Source organism: Drosophila simulans, chromosome X, assembly GCF_016746395.2.
Source record: "Drosophila simulans strain w501 chromosome X, Prin_Dsim_3.1, whole genome shotgun sequence".
NCBI classification, from domain to species: Eukaryota; Metazoa; Arthropoda; class Insecta; order Diptera; family Drosophilidae; genus Drosophila; species Drosophila simulans.
The window spans coordinates 3,915,142-3,937,076 of record NC_052525.2 but is presented as its reverse complement, the minus strand read 5'-3'; the positions used below and the strand labels follow the sequence as shown (position 1 = coordinate 3,937,076).

The 21,935-nt window shown below is 43.7% G+C and overlaps 5 protein-coding genes and 2 long non-coding RNA genes across 9 annotated transcripts; 3 read left to right on the top strand and 4 right to left on the bottom strand.

Annotated features, from left to right (window-relative positions):
- Positions 1–5,500: 5,500 nt before the first annotated feature.
- LOC27208316 lies at positions 5,501–6,734 on the bottom strand. Of its 2 annotated transcripts, none has more exons than XR_006542090.1 (4): positions 6,393–6,734; positions 6,220–6,313; positions 5,966–6,096; positions 5,501–5,904 (listed from the first exon to the last, which is right to left on the bottom strand). It is a non-coding gene; the product is annotated as an uncharacterized LOC27208316 (long non-coding RNA). The 2 variants fall into 2 exon arrangements; XR_001600801.3 differs by having other exon boundaries at positions 5,503–5,907.
- Positions 6,735–8,510, bottom strand: LOC123327364. Of its 2 annotated transcripts, XR_006542092.1 has the most exons (4): positions 8,144–8,510; positions 7,915–8,085; positions 7,326–7,719; positions 6,735–7,036 (listed from the first exon to the last, which is right to left on the bottom strand). It is a non-coding gene; the product is annotated as an uncharacterized LOC123327364 (long non-coding RNA). The 2 variants fall into 2 exon arrangements; XR_006542091.1 differs by having other exon boundaries at positions 6,735–7,719.
- A 733-nt stretch (positions 8,511–9,243) lies between these two features.
- On the top strand, positions 9,244–10,185 carry LOC27209460. Its single transcript, XM_016184885.1, has one exon. The coding sequence runs from the start codon at positions 9,412–9,414 to the stop codon at positions 9,781–9,783; it is 372 nt and encodes a 123-aa protein (XP_016038059.1). The 5' UTR covers positions 9,244–9,411; the 3' UTR covers positions 9,784–10,185.
- A 3,227-nt stretch (positions 10,186–13,412) lies between these two features.
- LOC27207645 lies at positions 13,413–13,775 on the bottom strand. The gene is made up of 2 exons (XM_016183336.3): positions 13,678–13,775; positions 13,413–13,614 (listed from the first exon to the last, which is right to left on the bottom strand). The coding sequence occupies exons 1-2, from the start codon at positions 13,715–13,717 to the stop codon at positions 13,457–13,459; spliced, it is 198 nt and encodes a 65-aa protein (XP_016038058.1). The 5' UTR covers positions 13,718–13,775; the 3' UTR covers positions 13,413–13,456.
- Positions 13,776–14,298: 523 nt separating this feature from the next.
- LOC6725075 lies at positions 14,299–14,819 on the bottom strand. The gene is made up of 2 exons (XM_002106067.4): positions 14,710–14,819; positions 14,299–14,643 (listed from the first exon to the last, which is right to left on the bottom strand). The coding sequence occupies exons 1-2, from the start codon at positions 14,747–14,749 to the stop codon at positions 14,435–14,437; spliced, it is 249 nt and encodes an 82-aa protein (XP_002106103.1). The 5' UTR covers positions 14,750–14,819; the 3' UTR covers positions 14,299–14,434.
- A 1,393-nt stretch (positions 14,820–16,212) lies between these two features.
- LOC27206745 (mucin-5AC) lies at positions 16,213–17,928 on the top strand. The gene is made up of 2 exons (XM_039297291.2): positions 16,213–16,391; positions 16,450–17,928. Exons 1-2 carry the CDS (start codon positions 16,340–16,342, stop codon positions 17,802–17,804), a joined length of 1,407 nt encoding a protein of 468 aa, XP_039153225.1. The 5' UTR covers positions 16,213–16,339; the 3' UTR covers positions 17,805–17,928.
- A 1,225-nt stretch (positions 17,929–19,153) lies between these two features.
- Positions 19,154–20,047, top strand: LOC6725074. The gene is made up of 2 exons (XM_002106066.4): positions 19,154–19,264; positions 19,346–20,047. The coding sequence occupies exons 1-2, from the start codon at positions 19,216–19,218 to the stop codon at positions 19,900–19,902; spliced, it is 606 nt and encodes a 201-aa protein (XP_002106102.1). The 5' UTR covers positions 19,154–19,215; the 3' UTR covers positions 19,903–20,047.
- Positions 20,048–21,935: the final 1,888 nt, after the last annotated feature.

The window sequence follows — 21,935 nt, the reverse complement described above, 5'->3', positions numbered from 1 at the left end:
GCTTTAGTAGTAGCCCTCACAACTCACACACCAGCAGCAAACACACTCAAAGCACATCCAATCAGCCGGGCCCTTAGTTGCTGCTGCTGCTGCACCATGTTGCATGTTGCTGGTGTGCAATTTTGCCATTGTTGCTCCTGTTAGGTGGACACATTGTCAGGCTGGCAGCTCAGCTGACAACGCCTATCAAATTAAGCAAAACAAAATTGCATTAGGGCGCACAAAATTGCAAGCGGTGCACAAAAGCATTACCCCCCAATCGCCCAATCGAACAACCGCCCAACCGCCCACCGATCGGCGACGTGCGGGGGCGTGGCACGTCAGCGCCACCAAAATTATTCATTGCACAATGCGGTCCAGACAATTTATGCTAATCAACATCAATCGATTTGCATGCCCTACCCTGCTCGGCCCGGCCATTCTGTTTGGTCCTCCTTCGTCCTGGATAAACGTTGAGCGCCCAAACCCTTGGGCCATTCCCGCCATCATGCTGTTTATTGGGCGGTTCCGATGGCTGCGGTTCAATGCCTGCCTCCGGCTGCCACAGTGGCTCCTCGACATATCGCACATGGGCGGCCAAAGTGGACAATCACTGCATGTGGCTGATTGCATGCAGCGTGTAACAATGGGTGTGGTCGTGGGCAGTGGGCGGTGGAAGGTGGACGGGAGCGATGTTTAAGTGGGCAGACACACTGTTGCTATCTTCGCAGGGATCGGGGTTGGGGGTCGAGGTTTAGTGGCTGATGTTGCCTGCGACAGCAATAATTTCATAATGTTTATAAAAAGGGAATAAACAGAAGCCCAGACGCAAGAAGACTGGGCACATTGGCCTCGTGGTTTGGCTCGATTCATTCCACTTGGTTGATCCTATTGTCCAGTTTTTGTTGAATGCAAATTCTATAAAAGTTTTCATACAAATAAAAGTGAAATTATTGGCTATAAAAACTAGTCGAAAAAGGTATGTTGGTTTTACAAGAGAATTCTTTAGCAATTGTTGTGGATTTCTTGAATAAAAAAAATTAAACATTTTGTTCATTACCATTATGGAATGCATAGACATAAATTATGAAACATTTTTTTGTATTGTTAAAATTATTTAGTAATTTATTATTTAGTATGCTGTCAGGCCTACCTGCCTATATACTCATATTCATATTCATGGTGTTAGCAAAGTGTTCGCTCATCTCGCTTATCAGGCAGCTGGCCGCCGCACCCATCCGCCCATTTTAAATGGCATGTTGTGACACTTAACCCTAACCGCCCCACTAGTACAGTAATCAGCCCGCTACAGCACACACCCATCCGCCCGTTCGTCCACAAGCCAACAACGCCCACCGCGATGTCCGGTCGTCCTGCGTCCTGCGTCCATTTTGGTCCTTCCAACGCAGTTTATAGTCGGCGCTTAGGCACACATGTTGTCATCATTGCCATCGCCATGGCCATCATCATCAACATGGTCGTGGGATGTGGTGCAGTGGGCGGTCCAGGGTGGTGCATGGTGTGCGGTGCTGGGTGGTCATAGTTGACCCCCAGTCGAGCATGCTCATGAATTTCGGCTGTATGGCAAATGAAGTCGAGCCCCAGCTGGAACCACGAGAAGCGAGAAAAAAGCGACTGCAAATTTACTCAATTTTACCCCGTCGCCATATGTGTGTGTGTGCGTGTGTGGGCGGATGGTTTGGAAAATTTTTGTAAATTTTGTTTGCCAAATTGTGTGTGCGGTTGTGTGCGGGCAATTTTGTAATTGTTGGACATTTGTCATGGCTGCAAAAATTGGGCCACAATCAAAGCCATGGGACGAAAGGGAGAGTATGCTGCAATCACAGAACTGATTTTCTATTTTGTTCGTACGTACAGCCTTGGTAAACTAAAACTGAAATGGCTTCATGACCGAATTTAAACGAAATTCAAATGGAAATATTTTCTAATTTTGAGATGAGATCTCTTGTTCTACGGCAGCGCGAATTCTACAGCATTACTTGCTCTCCGATCGAGGACCGAGAAAAAAAAAGTGGATAACAAAAGGCAATGATACCTGGGTGGTGTTACCAGGAGATGCAGTGGCGCAATTAGGTAAATCATGGTATGCTTTGTAATTTGCCACAGGCAAAACGCACTGAGCCACTGACAGGCAAATTGCGTTCATGCCTTCAGAAGAACGGACGGACGCAGCTTCCTGCAAGGACAGAAAGTTTCGGCAATGAACTTCCCCGGCTCTACGGCTTAACACATCCGGACGGAGAAGGAGCCCAGGTGTGTGCTCCGTGCAGAGAGGAAAATATTTATTTTATATACGTATATAAAAAAAAATGTACATATGTAAAATGCCGACGAGTACTTTAGGATAGCTTGTGTGACTGCTTTTTTTTAACTTCTCACTTAAAATGAGAGCCTAATTTTCTTCGCGTGTAGATTTTGCAGACCTGCGATGCCAGTGTGCATGCATGAGCTTTTACAAAGCCTGTGCGGCGCATTGTCCTTGCTTAATTGTCTGCAAGGACAACGGGAGCGGCGTGGAGCGCAGAAATAGCGCCGGAGTTCGAAGAAGTGGACTTGGAGTTGGAGCCAGGTTGACAACAAGAAGTGCCGTCCTGTGGCTTCCACAGCACAGCAGTTGCATAATTCTCGCCCTCGTCTCCAGCCGCATCCTGTCTGGCCATGCCCTTCCCCACCTGAGCCACCTGATCCACCTGCGAATAACTCGTGTCCCCTTTTGGTGAATACACATGCTCGCATGTCCTGACATCTACCGGCATCTCCTCGAGCATCCTGGCATCTACATCTACAGCTACAGCAGTTGCAACTTCATTTGTGCTCGGCCAACTTGGCAAAACTTTCGAGTGTAAATAATTGTCGGGCACTCGATGTTTTTGCAAGGAGCTCTTGGCCAGGAAAGAAACTCAACCGCAAAAATTTGCTGCTGGGTTGGTTTAGTTGCTCGGCATTTATGGTTATTTATATGCTCTATGGGGATTTGCCGTGATCCCGCATCCATTCTTTTGGAATTGGAGCCATTTGCTGCAGCTCCAATTAGTTGTTGTTGCGGATAAGTGTTATCCTTCGAAATGAGTGGGCATTGTTCGTCCTGGCGACATCCGGCGATTAATCAGACAACTGACAGCCGACTTTGTCCATCAGCCGCTTCGCAAGTTCTTTCACAAGTCGCCAAATAGTCGAAACCAAACAACTTTTTTCATTAACAATAATGTATGCAATGCATATTTCATTTAATTTTGCCCACCATACTGTGTGATTTCTGATTGGAGCCACCTAATCGAATCCCGGAAATAGTTTAGCCATAGCCAAAGTTTTCCACCAAACCTCGGGCGGCTTTTCCGGCCATCAATCATTGTGGGTGTGGGGGAAAATGGGGCAAACGCCGGAGAGATTGGAAAATGAAAGACACCTGCGAGGGTGAGGTGTCTTAATTGCAAGTAAAATCACTTTGAACTTCATTAAAAAGCAACTTAATCAAGTCAAGTCGAGTTGCGTCGAAGTTTTTGCCACCTGAGTTGCGGAGTCCTTAGCCCTGGCATTCTGCTGAATTGCCTAAAAATTATTAATTAGCCGCCACCCTAAGAGCCCGCTTTCCACACTCCCCGATAATTTTCTTCACCAGCTTTTCCAGGGTATGCCGTGGTTGGGGGAGGGGGGGGGGGGGGGGGGAGTACCAGCTAAGAGCTAAGGAACCGTGCCAGCTCTTAAATATTTCATATTTAATTGCGCGCGTAAGCAGCACATTTATTGCTACAACCAACCCCACATCTTCTTTTTTTTCCATCCCCCGTGGGGCACTTACCTGTAACCCCGCTACGTACCACCCGTTGAAAATTGGCAACATTAATAAAATTAGACCCGTACCAGTACCAGCACCAACATGCCCCTCCTTTTGCCATTTTCCATTTTCCATTTCCCATCTACCATTTTTCACTCGATTTCTGCCGCTCGCCGGCTCCTTTGTTGCCATAAATGCCCTTTAAAATCTTATTAGCCACGCGCTGATCAAAGAATGGCGTAGTCTTAAAGCGGAAGTGCTTGGGGCAAAGTCCGAGCACCCAAATCCAAAATCCCGCCAGGTGACGCCAAAAAATCGCTAATGACACTTTGATAAGGGTTTTGTCCTTGGAACAGGGCGACTATCGAATTCGGTTGACTGTTTAATGTTCTTGAGGAGCTGAAAAATAATTACTCATCTTCGATGGCAAGATGTGCTACAAATGAAGTTATAGTTGGATTGGCTGATGTAAACTGAGCACTTCTACCCAGAAACTTGCAGAAAGTTCACTGAACTTCGGTTAGGCCTAATCCAATTTTAATTGGTCACAGTGTGAAAAGCTGACCACGACATCCGCATCCGCATCCGGTTGAGCGCTTGGACGCAGTGCGTCACACCTCCTCAATGGCTCCTTTGGTCCTCTGGACCGTAGCCTCCCCCGTCACAGCATGTCAATTTCAATTTGACATTTATTTCAATGTGCGTATGGCAGTGATGGTGGTCCAATGGGTGGATGTGGGTGGTAGGGTGGTGAGGGTGGTCTACATGTGCGTAATAAGCCGCATTCGTTTATTTTAAAACCGCTTCAATTGTTGCACAGTCGATGCGATTGAATACCCATTCAAGCCATTCCGTCTGTGTGTGCGGTCAGCAATTTGATGTTGCGTATGCTGGCCGCGTACCGCCCCAACCTTTGAATCCCGAACCACCCACAGATCAGTCCACTGCACTGAGAAAAAAAAGCGTAGAAAAGTTTCTTGGAACATTCAATTGTGAAGCTAGATATTTTGAAATATATGCTATTATTTGTTTCATATCATAATATAATTTTCTTTTACTAACTTTTCGATATTAATTAATATTATTCATTTTTCTTTGTGTGCCAGCGGACAACATTTTGTGGTTTTCATTGCTGTTTTCGTTGTGGCAGAAATCCTTTTCCGCTGAACGCGGAAGTGGGTCCTGCGGGCAGAGGTGTATGGATTGGGGTTGCCACTGTGATCGGTGGGTGGCTTGGTTGGGTGGTGCGGGGTGTTGTGTTCCGAAGGGGCGCGTTGCACGCACGACTACATTGTCAAAGTTTTGTGTGTCATTATTGTGGCTGTTGGCGGTTGCTCTGTGCCGCCGTTGCCCGCTTTTTCTCGCCTTTTCCCCGCTTTTTCCTCGCCCCTACTGGCTTGGTTGGTTGTGTCCTTCGTGGTCCCAGTCGTGTTTGTTGTTGCGGGTTATTAAAAACTTTTACCGCTCTCAAAGACCCGCCCACAGAGACAAACGACGCCCACCCACCCATTCGCACTCGCCCATCCAGACCGCTGCAGTTGCTCGTTTTCATTTTCATTGTGAATGTTAATTACTCCAGCGGCGGTGACAACTGCCAAAGCCAGGATCTGTTTTGGTCCAGGACCTGCCAGTGAAGCTGCTGTCCGGCACATCTACACTTTATTGGCACTGAGCAAAACTATGGATTCATGCATTTAATTTGAAACTAATCTTTATTGCAAAAGAAACATAAATCAAATCCTATCATTAAACTTGAAATGAAGCAAGAAGTATTTTAATAAGTCCTTTAAATGACCGCCTAACAATTAAATTTCTGCTTTCGCAATATGAATTCATTATGTATTTTTCTCGCTGTGTACTTCCTTTGCACCCATTTTTTCACTCTGTTGTGTTCCCCTTTCTGTGGCTTATAATCAAACTTATTTACTTTATGTGACTTTTATGAGAATTAAGCTGCATGCGGTCGTAGTGGTTGGGTGCTTTCATTTATTCCGATCATGACGATGCTAATGACGACGTGGATGAGATGTGGACCAGTTGGGAACCAAGGGGACAGTCCTTTAATTAGATATATGCTTCCAAAGTGCTGACTCTGGATGAGGTCTATCCAAAGCAGGAAGTTGTATATTCTACTAGTTTTAAAGAGAATTGGTTAAAATAAAATTCGGAATTTATATAAAGGATATACACCTGCTTAAGTTGGATTCCGTATCGATATGAAAGCTTGTAATAAAGAGCCATTAATATAAACGATGATAAATCTGCCAATATGACGCCAAGACTTTCCGGCCAACTTTCAAGGTAATGACAATAAATTTTTCCTGGAAGAAAAACCATCACGTAGGCAATACTTAAAGGCAGCTGGAAAGCTAAAGATCTTTGCTCCGATGTCCTGAGGCGGATATTATTTGGAGGGGGAGTTAGTCCAAAACATTTTTTGATACCTTATGTCACGCTGTGGGGCTGTGTGAAAATTAGCGATTGGGGGACCAAAACTGTAGCCACGTGTTGCCTTTGTCGGGTTCTTATGATGCACAGCTAGAAAAAAGGATTTCGTTCAATATCAATGATCAAATTCCTTATTTTGTTAGTTTGCTGAAATCTTTTTGTTTATTACCATTATTATTTTATGCGAAGGAAGTCCACACTTTAATCTCTCTGATGTGCTATATGCTAACCTTAGCGCGTCCGACTCGTCTTCTTCCGGCCGCAGACGCAGCAGACGCTCTCCGGACTCAGGTCTTCGAACTCCAGGCTGCGTTTTCCATTTCTCCGGCTACGGCGACTCATTGTCTTTCGGCGGGCTCACGTGCTCACGTACGAAATAATTATAGCGCAAGTACGTGTCCCGCATTTGCGAGCACATGGCTTTCTCTTTGGCTCTGGTTTTGCTTTTGGCCCAGACGGGCCATCAGTTTTGCACACCCCCATCCAGTGAGCACATTTTCCAGGGCTGGCAAAACAGCCCATTTCATTGGCATATTTATTTTTTCCCATTGGCCCGGACCATTTTTAGGCATTTTCCGACAGTTTGGCGCTGTCCACATAGATTTTTTTTCGTTACTGTTCTTTTCTTTTTTTGTTTGACCAAAAAAAGTTGGCCCAAAAGTTTGTGCCTTTATTTTTTTTTTTCGTAGGATTTACCCCATTCTCTTTAAGCCTTCGTTAACAATTCCCTCGGCTTTCGATGCGAGTTTTTATTTCTGCGAAGAGTCCCTGAAAAGTTGGCATCATGTGGCGGTTGCTCTGATTGTTTCCAGACTTCCATTGAAACTGTTGTCATTATTATTTTTTAAAGATATTATGGGGCTTTTGTGGCACTCTGAGAGGGGTAAACAATGGTATTGGAATCAGGTAGTCGATTGTTAACGGGGATCCTTTCAGACACTGGGAAACCCTTGCTTTTTATTGCAGTTTGTTGATGCCAGTTCGTGAATGAATATGCAACATATTTTCGTTGAAATAAAGTAATATAAATACGATTTGTTTTTTTTTTGTACCAAAGTTAGCTCCCCAAAGCCACAAAATTAGCAACCCTAAGAGGACTTACCCCATGCAATTATCTATCTTATCGTGAGTCATCGGGCAGATTAGTGAGGAAGTTGTCATGGGGTTCTCTCGGCAACAGGCAAAACTCGAACCATGAGTTGGCCGGGACATTTTCGTCCTCCGGAATGGGGATTCTCGCAGCTGTTGCATTCTGGGCCTAAACTGTGCGTCTACTCAACCACAAAACACACAAGTTCCACTCGGCGAAATCCTGCGATGAGGATATGAGGAGGTGCCAATATATGGAGCTGCCACAAGGGGCAAAGTGGAAGGGCGCCCCGAAAATTCGCAAAAGTTTGCTCCAAAGTCCAACATATGTTGCCTCTTCATGCATGCCCTCGTACTCTCCCCCCCTCTCCGCGTCCGCCCTTTCCAAATTCCTTGCCCTGCAGTCACTAAGTTAGTCATACAAATGGAGAAAATAGATGAAAGAATCATGTTAAAATAATGGTATGAAATAAGGGTTATAAAATCTCATAAAATAGTTTCATACGTAGTTAAATCATTGATGAAATCCTAAGATTTTTAAACATATTATTAATTTTCTGTAAAGACAAAGTCTCCTTCATTTCTTTCAGTGCACAACTTACATACACATACGGCGATCCAGCACGCGTGAGAGTGTGTGTGCCAGTGTGTAATTATAACAAGTTTTCTAGGCAATTTTTCTGTTTTCCTTCTCGTTTTTCGCCCCAGAATCTCGCTAGTTCCCCCGTTCTTTTATTTTATTTTATTTTTTTGGGACCGCTTCTGTTGGGTATCTGAAGAGCAAGAAGTAAGTTTCTGATAAGAAAGTTATGATGAGTTTTCTTCACTCACACAGCGAGCAGAAGATGGCAGCACATGTACGCACAGCTGTTGATTTTGGCCAAATTAGTGCAAACACGTCTTGTTTTGAGTTGTGGCCCATGTGGAACATGTGCAACTAATTTGCAGTTATCAAGAGTTCTGCCTTCGACGGGGTTGAACGGATGAGCTCGTGGTCAGATGTCTGTATCTAATCCATCTGTTGGGGCATTGATTTTGGTATCCCAGTTACTAATGTACATGCCACCAACCCCAACCCCCTCGCCATTGTTAACAAATTTCCATTTCCGGTGGTGGCCACAGCGAAAAGCGAAAGGTGTGCGGATGGGCTTTTTCGGGCGGAGTTGGAGCTCGGAAAAACCCCGCTGGCCTGTCTGCCGACTGTCAAAAGTTTATTTATTTGACACCGAAAAAGTTGACACAGACACCAGGCCGGGGGCGTGACTTTGTGCCTGAATCGGATTTATATGCCTGGCCAAAATTGGATTACAATTGAGTTGTAATTATGCGACAACAAAACGTTGCGTTCGAGGGGATGCGGATCCTTTTTGGGGTCCTTTGGAGCTCATCGCCTCTGTGTTCTGTTTTCCATGTTGTCGGCAATTTGAGCCAGCGCTTGGCTCAACGACGTCTTTTGAAAATTCGCATTTTGCATTAATTAAAACTGATTTAATTAAAGCTTGTCGTGTTGCCTTTTAAGTATTTCAGGAACCAGGATGAGAGTAACAGGTCCTCGAGCTAGGACATCCACTAGCATCCACATCCAATCCACCCCATGAAAATGATTGAGGCGAGAGACCAAAGTGTTCTGGACTTGTCTCCTGTCGCCCCCGCCAAAGAATCTTTGTCGTCTTTGAAGAGGTGAAAGTTTAATTAAATATGCATCGAGCGTACACAAGTATGTGTACTTGTGGGCCACATAGATCGCATAGATATTTCACCGGAAGTCCCCCAATCTGATAATGTCGGATTTTGTTAGGCAAATTTTTTGATTAATTTCTATCATAACAATGTTTATCTCTTGTATTTCACCTAATACCATTCCATAATTTAGCTCTTTTTGTTTTGTTATATATCTCAGATGATCAGTGTTCGTTGAGATTTCTATCAATCGGTTTTGTGTCCACAGTGTCAGCAGGGGTTCAGTTATTCGAAATCCCCCATTAGCATCAGAACCTTTCGATCGAAATTCCAGTTAGAACAGATATCCAAAACCAAACCAAATCTCGTTTATCGATTAAGTCGAACCAAAGACAATTAACGAAATTCCAAGAAGCAAGATGAATCCATTTCGGCCAAATCCAGGTCAGAGTTTTCGCATTCGCCTGAATATGGATCGCGTGCGGGGCGAAGAAGAGCGCATTATGGAGCGTTCCCCCGATGGAGGTGCAATCACCCAAATTCCACCGATCCAATTGCGCATCGATCATCAGCGGGATGTGAATCGTTTCATGATCAATATGCGTGTATTGCTACATCGACGGAGGACCGAATTAAATACAGGAGCCGGCGATAGTATCTTCGTGTGGAGCTGGAGGGAGCCTCCGACGCCAACCGGTTTGATGGGCGAGGGCGATGCTGATGGCGGTGGCCATGGTAATGAAGCAGGTGACAATGGTCCGCCATTGCCGGGACTGCCACCAAACCCCTAGGATCTGTACCTCCTCTTACCACACTTGCCATCACTGTCTTTTGCCTCTCCCCTACCTGTGCGTGTGTGATGTACTTTTTTTTCATTTCCGAGCGTCGTCCGCAAAAAAAAAAAGAAAAATGCCATCATCATCAGCTAAAAGGCCCGAAACCTCAAACACAATCCACTACCACTTCCATACTCATTCCCACCTGAACCAGTAGTCATCCGAGAAGAAGGGACCCTGTTCGGACGCATATTGTGCTATTATTATATCCCCGCTGAGTCCTGGGTTGATGATTTTTCCATCTCCCCAAGAATTTGATGGGCTTTGGAATCGGAGGACATGCCGAGCCCGGACGCATATAATAATTTCCTGTTCAATGGGCAATTATCGTAATAAAGATACAACTCCGCTACTCTATATTATATTCGGATACGGGGATGACAACGGTTGGTCAGTGGGCAACGATGGTGGCCATCGAGGGGAACAAGCTCACTGACGACAACGATAATGATGATGATGACTGGTCTCTTCCGCACTGATGTGATGAATAAAGCCCCAGCTCAAGTCTGATTCCTGTCTGTCACTTTTTCCATGGGGTTAATGGGGGCGTGACAAACATACGGGAAAAGCGCATGGAAAAGTTGATTGAACTGCACTAGTTAACTACTCCCGAATTCTAGATGAATTTAAGATAGAAAGTATAGTGAACGTGAACGCCAATAGAAGCACTTAATTTACTTCATCCTTAAATGAACTTATCAGTGAAAGCTTCTATTTTAATGCATTCATTCTTAAGTTTCTACACACATATGTAGATGAGACCAGGTGCCTGTTCCAATTGTCGGCAAATCAGGATGCCAATCGAAACAGATTTTGCCCTCTCAGCTGTGACATTTGCATAATCAAAGAAAATTTCGAGCGCAGCCATAGGAACTTTAGTGGGTGTTTGACTTTCATTATAGCCTTCTAGCAGCTTTAGGACTTCCCAATCACTGGGACCAACTTGCAGGGACTCGAGAGTATCAATTCGGGTAGGTAGATGCCGTCCTTTATTCTATTTATTCTGTTTTTTTCTTTTTCCTGCCATTAGCAGGCGACGTCAAGCTGTCAGACGAAGTTCGAAGCCTTTTTCTATGGGGTTTCATTTGGGATGGTCTTTGTTTTGCTTATCGAGAGAACATTTTATTGCTTTATGCGTTTAATGAAGTGTTGCTGGATCGTCGGAGTCAGGGAGGCACTCAAAAGCCCCGACCCTTGGGACACCCAGACATCCAGACAGCCAACCCTTCGCTTTCACTTTTTGAAACGGGCTCCAAGACAGAAAGCGGGCAGCATACATACATATCAAACATTTCTGACAGTCTATGACGTCTGCCAAAGGAGTGACTGACTCACTGACGGACTGGCTGCCTGACTGACTGGCTGGCTGGCTGATTGACTGATTGATGGACCGCCGACTGCCTTGGAAACCAAGACCGGTGTCACTCACTCACCCACGAAATTCGCATGTAATGCATAAAAAATGAAGCTTAAATAAAAGTTGGGAGATGAGAAATAGGATTAACTTGTCACACAATTGAATTTAATTTCATACACAACGAGGGCGGCGAGGAAAAGCATCTGGAAAACCCGACCAGACCACGCCAGACCAGACCAAAACAGACCAGACATTGGCCCATCTCTCTCCTTACTTTGGGGAATATATAGACTTCGACTCGACTCGAAAAATGCTTTTGTGGTAATCCCATGCTGAAGCCGATTCGGGGGTTTTGTAATGAAATTACACGAGCCTCAGATTTGTCAAAGCAATCAATACACCCGGATGTGCAACCATCGACCTGAATGGACCGGCATTCGATGGGCGGAGTTCCTTGATGAGCTTCTGCCATTGAATAGTGGGCAGGTAAAAAAAAAACCCATACATGTACGCCAGTGAAGTTTTGTATAGGCTTGATGAAAGAATGTGGAAAAAGAACTCTGATGTTTAAGTTTTGTTGCAGCCCTGAAGTTGGAGAATGCCCAAAGAGGGGGACTTGCCCGTCCGTCCAAAGGATCCTTTGACAATTCCCCATTCGCTTTTCATTATGCACATCATCCATCAATTAATTGACTGCACTCCATCGCCTCATTGCGTATGCCGCTCACATGCCGCTTGTGTCTTTGATTAGCGAAAACAAAAGCGAAAGAGTGACGGGAGTTCATTAACTGTCACACAAATGTGGCAAAGTGGAAGGCTGCCAGTGGGTGAGATGTGTGTAGTGGTCGGGGTTGTTGAAGGACAGTGAGTGGTGGTGGTGGTGCACCCCATTCTATCCGTACATATGCTAGCACTCACCACCCCAGCCCTTTCGTCCGTTCAACTTAATTAAATAGCATCAGATTCGAGGGTGCGGAATCCTTTGGTCCGAGAAGTTAGCCAACAATCGCATCACCTACACCCAGAAAAAAAAAGGGTTAATACCCAACGTGCATTTCAACTGAATCTATATATATATATATATGCTATTATTTGCTCATTATAGCAATTATTGAGTTCCTAAAGCATTTACATTTGTCATTTTAAGAAGTAGTTGTGCAAAGCTTCACAAATTGTGGCTGATTGCCACCTGCTATTGAGTGCAAGCACCTCTGCGGATTCCCTAGCCTTTTTCGCGGTGCAGGCCCTCAATTTCACCGCGGTGCACATAAAAGTTTCTAATCCATTTGCCCGATACTTATGCACGCCTGCACTCGGGGGATTAATAAGTGCGGCTCCTTGCAGCGCCACCCCAACTCGCACTTCGCTGTTCCAGCTACGCCAGCTTCGCCAGCTTCATGTATCCATCTTGGCTGTGCCGGATCCGGATGGTTTGTTTCAACCACCGGCACCGCTCGACTTTGCAGCCAAATCAATTTCAACTGTCAGTTGTCAATCAGGCCGCAATTCAATCACGCAACGTCCTCTGAGAGAATCCCCTCTTCACTCCTCCCTCGCCAGCGCGTCGAGGAGGACAAACTTCAGGGAACTTTAAGACGACTCCCAAGGAAGGAACACACCACATTTGCCTGAATTATTCAAAGCCATCGAAATGGAATCGAAGGCCCTGCCAAAAGGCAACATTCTGTGTGTGTGCGTACGGCATTAATGTTTTTTTTTTTGACTCCAGAAGGCGGCGAGTCACGACCAAGAGTCACAAACATTTGTTCAAGAGATTTTTATGAATTACACCGATAGGGGGAATGGTGGGGGTTCTGTACACAGATTTTTATTGGTATTATTGCCATTTACAACTCGGCACCCGTTTTGTTCCCCCTTTCTGCGACGCGTCGACCTTGCTGCATATGCATTACTTTAACCGTAGTTACTGGCCACAGAACCCAATCCCTGGTAAATTTCGCAGTCAAGACACATGTCACGTATTTTTCTCGTAATTATGGCAAACGTGAGAAATTTCGTTAAGATTTTCTTAACACATTTTCTTGTGCAAGAACACAAGATGTGTGAGCTTCTGGCTCGCTCGGGTTGTGGCATAATTTTAGGCATTTTCCCGATGGCTGTTGGGCCATGGCGGTACAGTCGCCACAAGCATGTGGTGACTCGAGAAAATACAAGCTGTTGAGATAATGCTCCGGCGACTTTTGTTTGTTAAAGACGCACACTTCACTTGAAATTTACAAAATAATACACTTTTATTTGCAAGTGATAATCCTATCTCGTGACCGGAAGTTTCAACAAATCTTGCATTAAGATCTTTATTAATTCTTGAACCTTAGCCACAAATTCCTTGATGAGTTGCTTTCTCGCCGACGATGTGTTCGTCACACTCAATGACTGAGTGGGCAAAGTCCAGGCCACTGTCATCATCACTGTTTCAAAATGTTGGTTTAAGTTTTCTTTTTAAGCTTATGGGAAAATATGAAATATCTTACGGCTGAGCAGAGCAATGAACAATAACTTTTGGCCTGACATCGTTGAATAGCAAACTGAGCTCTATTCAGGGAGCTCGCCGTATATAAATAGTCGGAAATCTGGTCCTACGTGGAGTTTTGGGCTACGACAGCTCACGTAGCTGAGATTTATTTAGACTTGGTTATTGCATTACGTAAGGCCTGAGCTTTTCATGGACTTTAAAGGCCTACATTTTTCTACCTTTAAGCTTCAGGAGTACAGTGAAGCTTAAAAATTATATTATTCATTATTACAAATTGATTTAACTAAAAATTAATACATGTTCGTTTCAAGATATGTTGGTAGGATAACAATATTATTTTAGTTATATGTAGATATCTAACAAATTTATTCTATGCAATAAGCAAAGTGCGCATTTACTTGTTTTAAATTGTTCTTCATAATCTTAAAGAGCTTAAAAACTTGAACTTTCAATAAAATCAATATACACAATTTTCTCTGCGGCAAGTATAGACTTATGTTGTAATATATTTTAAATAATAAAACAGCAGTCAAGTTTATAAAGGTAACAGCATTCCATACTGGTTACCCGTTTCCCGAAGGATTGTTAAATGACTAAGAAAATAAAATATCTAAAAACATTTTTTTTAAATGGTCAAAAGGTCACTTTATTTGAAATTGAAATTCGAAAAATTATGCTAAATTTTATACTCTTTGCTTGAAACATTGTTTTGTTTGACAAAAAGTTGCCTAGGAGCTTCCGAAGTGTTCAAGGGATTAACCGGTAAGTCCGGAAAGTGGTCCTTGGCCCAATCCCAAAGGTCCTGACTGGCCAAGAGAACCAGTCAGCTGAGGCAGAGCGGAGCCAGCTACTCCTCCAGTTAGGCCACCAAGAGCTCCAGTTACCAATGGCGCGGCTGCTCCAACTGGTCCAGTGGCCACATCGGTAAGTCCGGGGCGAGCATCACTAGTGCCAAGGTAGCAGGCTGGAAAAATACAAATTTGCTTATAAATAAAACAACTTGTGTCCTTGCGATCGAAGGACTACGCACCGCACACAAGGAGGGCAACGACAATCGTTTTGTTGAACATTTTGGTACGTTTCGAATGTATCGACTACTTGACCCAACTGAATCGACTCCGCTATTTATACTGCCCCAGTGGAAAACTTTCGTTAGCTTAGCTCACGTATTTACTATCACTATCTAGAGCTAGAGCATGTTCTACGATTTATCACTGCTTGGGAATTGGTTATACAAAGTACAAGTACTGTACAAGTACGTCATACGACATCTAGTCTTCGAAATGGGCCCAAACTGCACCATCAAAAAATGATTTAAAGAAATGGAACTACACTATTAAAAAATGTTATAAGGCTTTTAAGAAAATTCTTTTTTTTTTCAGTTATTTCAAATTATAAATTTACTTAAAGTAAATTATATGAATTTCATATGCTTATTTTCAATTTGTTTGTGGGTTTCATATATTATAATTCTGTAATATATTGTGTTTAGATTACATCTCACTCACCCTTTAAAAGGGTCGCTTCACCCACATTTAGCACTACTTTTTATTTGCTTGCTGTTTTAGCGAATTGTTTTCATAATACTTTGCTATTTGCCTCTCGTCACGTCCCAGCCAAATAATTACCAATTTCAGCTTTTAAAGCGGGCTAGGAATGACATGTAAATACATAATTAAAAATTGCGTGAGTATTTTTTTTTGCTTTTTCGAACACCAGCAATTAAATAATTCCCATTGCATTCGCCGCTGTTATCAGAGCTAATCGGATGCCGCATTGTCTGTTTACATTTCATTCGATTTATTCATAGTGGTTTTTTGAATCACTTTTTATCACATTTACAATTAACTGGAATTAGTTAAGCGTTAGATATATTTATATATCTTTTTTTAATGAATTGCTGTTTTACTCCCTTTTACTGAAATGTTTATGTATGTACAGGAAATACCTAAGTGCTTGTAAATGCATAATGTTCAGGATTAATTTGATTTATTCGTTTTAGGTTTTTTTTGCGAAGAAAACAGTTTACATGCCTTAATATACTAAGCATTAGACTTAAATAAGCCACTACTGTATACTAAACTAAATTCTCATCGCATAATTTTTCCAAAACTTCATTAATGAACGCATTTAAACGCATTGCCTTCGAAATGGTTTGTTTTGTGTTTTACTTCGACCATCTGTTTTCGATGTTGTCCAAGATTACGTGCCCGGTTGCTAATCGAATGCAAGAGCAATGCATCCGGTCGGTCTGTTCGTAGTACATATTTTAAAAAGTTCAACAAGTGTAAGCCACTTCCGGAATCGGAATTCAGAATCACAAGCAGAAGACATCTTCTTCAATGGCGGAGGGGCGGAAAGTGCAAAATGAAACCGGGGATTGAGAGTGAGAGTGAGTGGAAACAGCTGGCGCATCGAGATTGGAATCGGCTGAAGACGCGATAAGTTAATCGGCAATCGCACGTACGGAGCACACGTTTCCGGACGTGGAGCCCAGTGCACATCGATATAAAACTGGACCATCTGAGCACTCAGCAAATCAGTTCAATTAGCCAAATTTATAGAGCAGTACGCCCAGTCACAGAAGCAACACCTCGACTAAAGCCTTCAATTCAGGGCTAATTAAGGAAACGGAAAGGAAAGCAGCACGTCAACCAACAATGCTGCCGTCACGTAATCATTTAATTGCCTTCGTTGTGGTGACAACATTAGGTAATTAGTGGTGGCTCACATGATTTAAACACGGATGCTAATTTCTAGTTCATTTCAGTCTGTTTAACTGTGGGCCAAGAGTCTACATTTCTGGCCTCGATCACTAGTTCAAACAACCAGCTTCAGTCGGCGAATGGAACTAGCTTGAACAACGAAACCATTACAATTAACATCAGTGAAATAATAGCAGCGGCTGAAGCGGCATCAAATGCTACAGAATCCTCCAGCACTACAGCACCTTCGGTGACAACTACAGAAGCTACATCGACTTCAACAGCATCATCTGCAACACCAACGACAGTGCCAGCAACCACAACGCTAACCAGTTCGTCCACCACACAAGCAGATATAACCACATCCACAGAGACATCCACAAGTACACAGTCGACCTCTACCATTTCGGCAGACACATCCACTACACCAAACACTCCAACTATAACAACACAATCTACAGTGACACAAGCTCCAACAACAATACAGACAACCACAACAACGACAACGCAACTGCCCACTACTAGTACTTTAACAACCATAACAACTCCCCAAGCTTCAACAACAACTACTCAGACATCAACGGTAGCACCGTCAACAACAACTACACCATCTTCCGCAACATCCACAACCCAAGCACCAACAACAACAGAACCACAAACTTCAACTCTCGTGCAACCTTTAACAACAACAACACCACCCACAACTTCAACTACACCGCAATCAATTTCAACCACATCTACACAAGCTCCGACAACAACAACACAATCAACGTCCACAGCTACACAACCATCAACAACGACACCACAATCCATTCCAACAACAACCACTCAAGTCTCGACAACTTCGACACAACCCACAACAACAACTACTCCACTTCCAACAACAACAACAACTCCACTTCCAACAACAACAACTACTCCACAAACCACAACAACAACTACACCCCAACCTACAACGACAACCACAACTACACAAGCATCAACAACACCGCAGTCCGAAATAACAACCACTCCAGCACCTACGAGCAGCACTGAAACAGCAACTACAACAACAACTGCTCGGAGCACCACCACATCAACAACAACCACCAGCACAACACCCATTGCTTACACCGTTTACACCATGGAACCCTATCCCAATATATATGGCCGATCAAACGAGATTGCCAAGCCACAGCGAAAATTGCGAAGAGGACGCAAAGGGCGCAGAGGCAGGAGACCCCGTCGTCGCACCACCCCGGCACCACTGACATCCAGCACCACCACCACAACAACAACCGTCAGGACGACTTTGAGTGGCTTTGACGACTTCAGCGAGGACTACGACGATCTCGTACTCAACTCGAACAACGTGTTGGAACCATTTCCAGAGTTGCCTCTCGATTTAGGAAATATCGACAACAACAGAATCCCCAAGTAACACTTCAATTGCATCCATCCTCCAGGAGACTGACACTGATAACTGGAGTCCCATTTTTACTTCGTATTTTACCAATTTAAGTTTGTCAACGTATTTAATAAAGTATTTGTTTTAAAAAATGCAAGTTCAATGTCGTTGATGGTTCGTCACAGTCATAACTTGTGTAAACTTGTGTAAAAGTTATTATCTTCTATCATATCAATGAGCGTGTGAAGAACAAAGAGTTCTTGCAATTATTCGGTAGTAAATTCGATTTACGTCATTAAAAAAACGGACGATAAACTAAGCAAAACTAATTTGCAGAAATGATCATAATTATGATTTTTGTTAAATAATGTTTTAAGATATCTGAAGTATTCAGGTTTCTATTGCAATAAAAACATTGTAAAATGATAACAAATCCTATGTGAATTTAATCACTATCAATTTCTTTGCAAAGAGAACGCACAAAGCACTAATGTTCAACAATTATGTTTTGAGCCAATGCCATTGTCCGCATTCAATGTTTTTGCTGAAAGTCTTAGTTTTGCGAGACAATTTTCCATGCGCATAATTATGTTTGTATGGCAAAAAGCACAGGCAACTCAATAGCAATACATTCCAATCTGGTGAGCCTCATTAACGTGCCACGTTGGAGAAAGCAAACGGGCTAGGTAAATGGTAATAGAAACTCGGAAAGGAAACCAGGGGAGGAACTCATAAAACACAAACGGCCAAACGGGCAAATAAACAGTTGGTGTGCAATTAATTTGGCAAACTGTTTGCCCAACACAAACACACATTGCAGAGTCAAAGGCCTCCCTCTCCGGTTTTTGGTTTCCGTGTGCATGAGCCGCACTAAACAAATACAATTTAACTTCCACTTTCAACACATCAGCAAAAACAAGCCAGGCAACACCACCCACTAGATAATGGCAGACTCAATTAGCAGCGCCTGCTTTTCGACTCGCAGTCGCCGGCCAGTGCATTAAAATCTTTGCCAGAACTGCCTAAAGTCCCCCAAAGACATTGCTAAATAACTGCCGGACTAATCAGAGCGACAGTTGACCAGGGGACAGAACATACCACCATCACTGAGCGAAAACTAAGCGTCTAGAATGTAGCGAGTAAGAAGACCCGGGGAACGCAATCATTTGTGTACACCAATTTAGTGTTTATCCAAAGTATTATTTCTTGCGGTGCACGCAGAGCATTGAACCCAGTATCGCAGAAGGCCCAAATATGCCGCGAGCTTGATAGATTTCTCAACCGAAATGCACGTGCTTATCGCAGTGGCGAGGCAGGCAGCACGTGCTCCCAGATGCAGTGGCTCGGATTTTCGGGTTATAAGTAGCCAGACCATCTGCTTGTGACCGAACAGAAGCCGAACAAGAGTTTTGGACTCCAAGTACCAACCGAAAGCCAAAAGACAATGCTGAGATTTGGACCACAACTAATGCTGCTGGCGATGGCCTGTTTTGGTGAGTTTTTTTAACAAGGAACCTAAATGGAACACAATAGCTCATGGCTTTGTCATATTTTGTGGCGAAAAAAACCCACAGCTCTGCAGATGGCCCACGGATGGCTATTGAAGCTGCCCAAGCTGGAGGCGAAACTAGAAGCCAAGGAGGCCAAGGATGAAGCAATGCTGGATTGGTTCGAGGGCAAGAAGCAGACGGAGCTGCTCAAGAAGCTGGATTTCCTCAATTTGTTCACCGAAAAGGAGGAGGCCAAGCTGGAGAAGAAGGAGAACGAGTGGGAGAAGTTCAAGCAGTGGTGGGACGAAAAGAAAGAAAAGGAGCTGGCCTTTTTCGAGGCCAAGAAGGAGAAGGAGCTGGCCTTCTTCGAGGGCAAGTTGTCCAAGAAGTCGGGCAAAAAGAGCAAGTCCAAGAAGACCACAGTGAAGCCTTGCTATGGCTACCAGGACCAGGAACGGGACACTGCTAAATACTACTCAGCAGAGGCAACCGAGGCGGAATACGAGGAGTCCGAGGAAGTCACTGAAAGACCCAGCCGAAAGACCTACGAACGCAAGAGCTACGACAGACCAACCTATTCGCTGCCCACAATTTACGATGTGAGGGACGATTCGTCGGAGGGCACTCGCTACTTTACCTGAACGAGAACCCAGCTAATTGGCTCGGATGGATGGACGTATATTTATTTATTGCATTTTCTCTGCCTGTCACATCGACGTGTCCGTCTGTCGCTCTGTCTTGCTTTTTAACATAATTACATTTTTTAATAAATATAATTAAAATTCACATAGCTGAACGCCGCTCGCAACGGTTTTGGGGCTTGGTTTCAGGTTCAGGTTCAGGTTCGGTTTTTGGTATTCGTATTGGTTTGGGCTTGCTGCCGCCTGTCTTCAGCCCGCCTCGCATATCATTTGCATATAAATTGAATTCTCCGCTTCAGTTCAGTTCAGTTCGGTTCGGTTTGGTTTCTTGCCTAGAAATCGTGTAGACAGCCAATATTTTATACATTTTATGTTCGCACTTGGCTGGGAGCGAGGTGGTAGGTGGTAGCTGGTGTGAGGTGTGTTGTGCGGTGCATAGTGTATGTCTATGTGTGGTATTGATCCATCATACCGCATACCAACACAGCAGGCACTGGCTGCCATATCCGTATCCGCATCCGCATCCACATCCACATCCGCGTCCTGTCAGCGACACTTCATCCGAACTGTCAGTTGGTGGCTCAGTGACACATTGCGCCCATTATTTGCATAGGAGGCACACCGGATGGGGAATGGATCGAGTGTCTTTGGACCCAGACAAAGTGGTTTATGCCATCGTTGCAGGTGCCCACCTGCAGATCGCTCAGTTCCTAATTCATTTTGAAATGTTTTTCCCCGCTTAGCACCAATTTAAGTTGTCACGTCGTCATTGCATTCAGCTTGCACCTGTCATGTTGCTATTAATAGGCCAAACAAACCACTAATTTGCCTCAAACATGTCCAGAATGAATGCTCCAGTTTGCAGCATTTTGTTGAATGTATGTACAATCACAGATTGAAATTGCAATCAAGCCATTATGTACACATTTGTGCGAGTTAACACGTAAGTTTTTGCTTTTTACTGCACTGAAGAGTGAAAGAAGTGTAAAATGTGCTGCAACAAGCACTTTCGTTCTCGTTTTGTCTACATGTGAAATTTTAGCAAACTCGGGCCTCATTGTTGTTTACATTTTCTTTTTTTTTTTGTTTCTGTAGTTAATTGTTTTTGCATCGGTCGAAAGTATGTACATATGTACATATTAATACGCAACGCTGACTACCATTTACTAGCGGTTGATTTCCAGTTATCATCATCATTTGTTTTTCATTTATCCTATTATATTACTGCACTGAATTGGGTTTTGAACGCATATGGAGTACGGGCAAAACTAGCTATTGAAATTATGCCCTTTTCCACAATTTTCAAATCATTCTCTGTCACACAGTTCGTGGTACTATCAGCATACATATGCACTTGCATACATACATATACATATATATATATATATGCACTGACATGGAAATGCTTTTCCAGCTGTCAATGGGAACATTTGGCGGAAGCGGGGTTATGTGGGAATGGAATGGAATCCATTGCAACATTTGCGAAACCGAAAAATTGCGGAGTATTCATACGCATACATCCTCGTTACCAGCAGCTAATGGTAATCATAATAATAATTCGGGTTTTTGTTTGTTTTTCGCTTCCTGATGCTGAGGCAGCAAACATTTTCGGGCCAAAAGCATTTCATGGTTTGTAAGCACTCACCTTTCTGTGCATGTGTGTGTGTGCCAGTATCTGTGTGAAACAAGAGTGCACTAGTGTGTGCGTGTGTGCGTGTTTGCACGAACTGATTCACCTCGGAAATTTTGTGCCATGAATGTTGATTTGCCCATTGAGTCGTGGCATGGAGTGCAATTAAAAAACCATTGCGTTCTTTCTGGCGCCACTCGCTTTCACATCGATAAACCGACTATCGCTCAATCGATTCACAGAGCTTTGCCTGCATATTTTTGGGCATTTTTCCCAAGTCAAAGTTCAGCCGAAACCAAAGAAAATTCTTTTTTATTTCTACCGCTTTGGCTTCCCTTTCGAGAAGTTCAAATATATTAGGCTAAATATATTATATCAACGTTTTGCTTGAACATCTTTATTT

Coding starts and splice junctions, on each gene's coding strand:
- LOC27209460 (XM_016184885.1), top strand. CDS start 9,412: ATGAATCCATTTCGGCCAAATCCAGGTCAGAGTTTTCGCATTCGCCTG.
- LOC27207645 (XM_016183336.3), bottom strand. CDS start 13,717: ATGTCAGGCCAAAAGTTATTGTTCATTGCTCTGCTCAGCC. Junction 13,615..13,677: donor GTTCATTGCTCTGCTCAGCC/GTAAGATATTTC, acceptor ATTTTGAAACAG/TGATGATGACAGTGGCCTGG.
- LOC6725075 (XM_002106067.4), bottom strand. CDS start 14,749: ATGTTCAACAAAACGATTGTCGTTGCCCTCCTTGTGTGCG. Junction 14,644..14,709: donor CGTTGCCCTCCTTGTGTGCG/GTGCGTAGTCCT, acceptor GTATTTTTCCAG/CCTGCTACCTTGGCACTAGT.
- LOC27206745 (XM_039297291.2), top strand. CDS start 16,340: ATGCTGCCGTCACGTAATCATTTAATTGCCTTCGTTGTGGTGACAACA. Junction 16,392..16,449: donor CGTTGTGGTGACAACATTAG/GTAATTAGTGGT, acceptor AGTTCATTTCAG/TCTGTTTAACTGTGGGCCAA.
- LOC6725074 (XM_002106066.4), top strand. CDS start 19,216: ATGCTGAGATTTGGACCACAACTAATGCTGCTGGCGATGGCCTGTTTT. Junction 19,265..19,345: donor GCTGGCGATGGCCTGTTTTG/GTGAGTTTTTTT, acceptor AAAAACCCACAG/CTCTGCAGATGGCCCACGGA.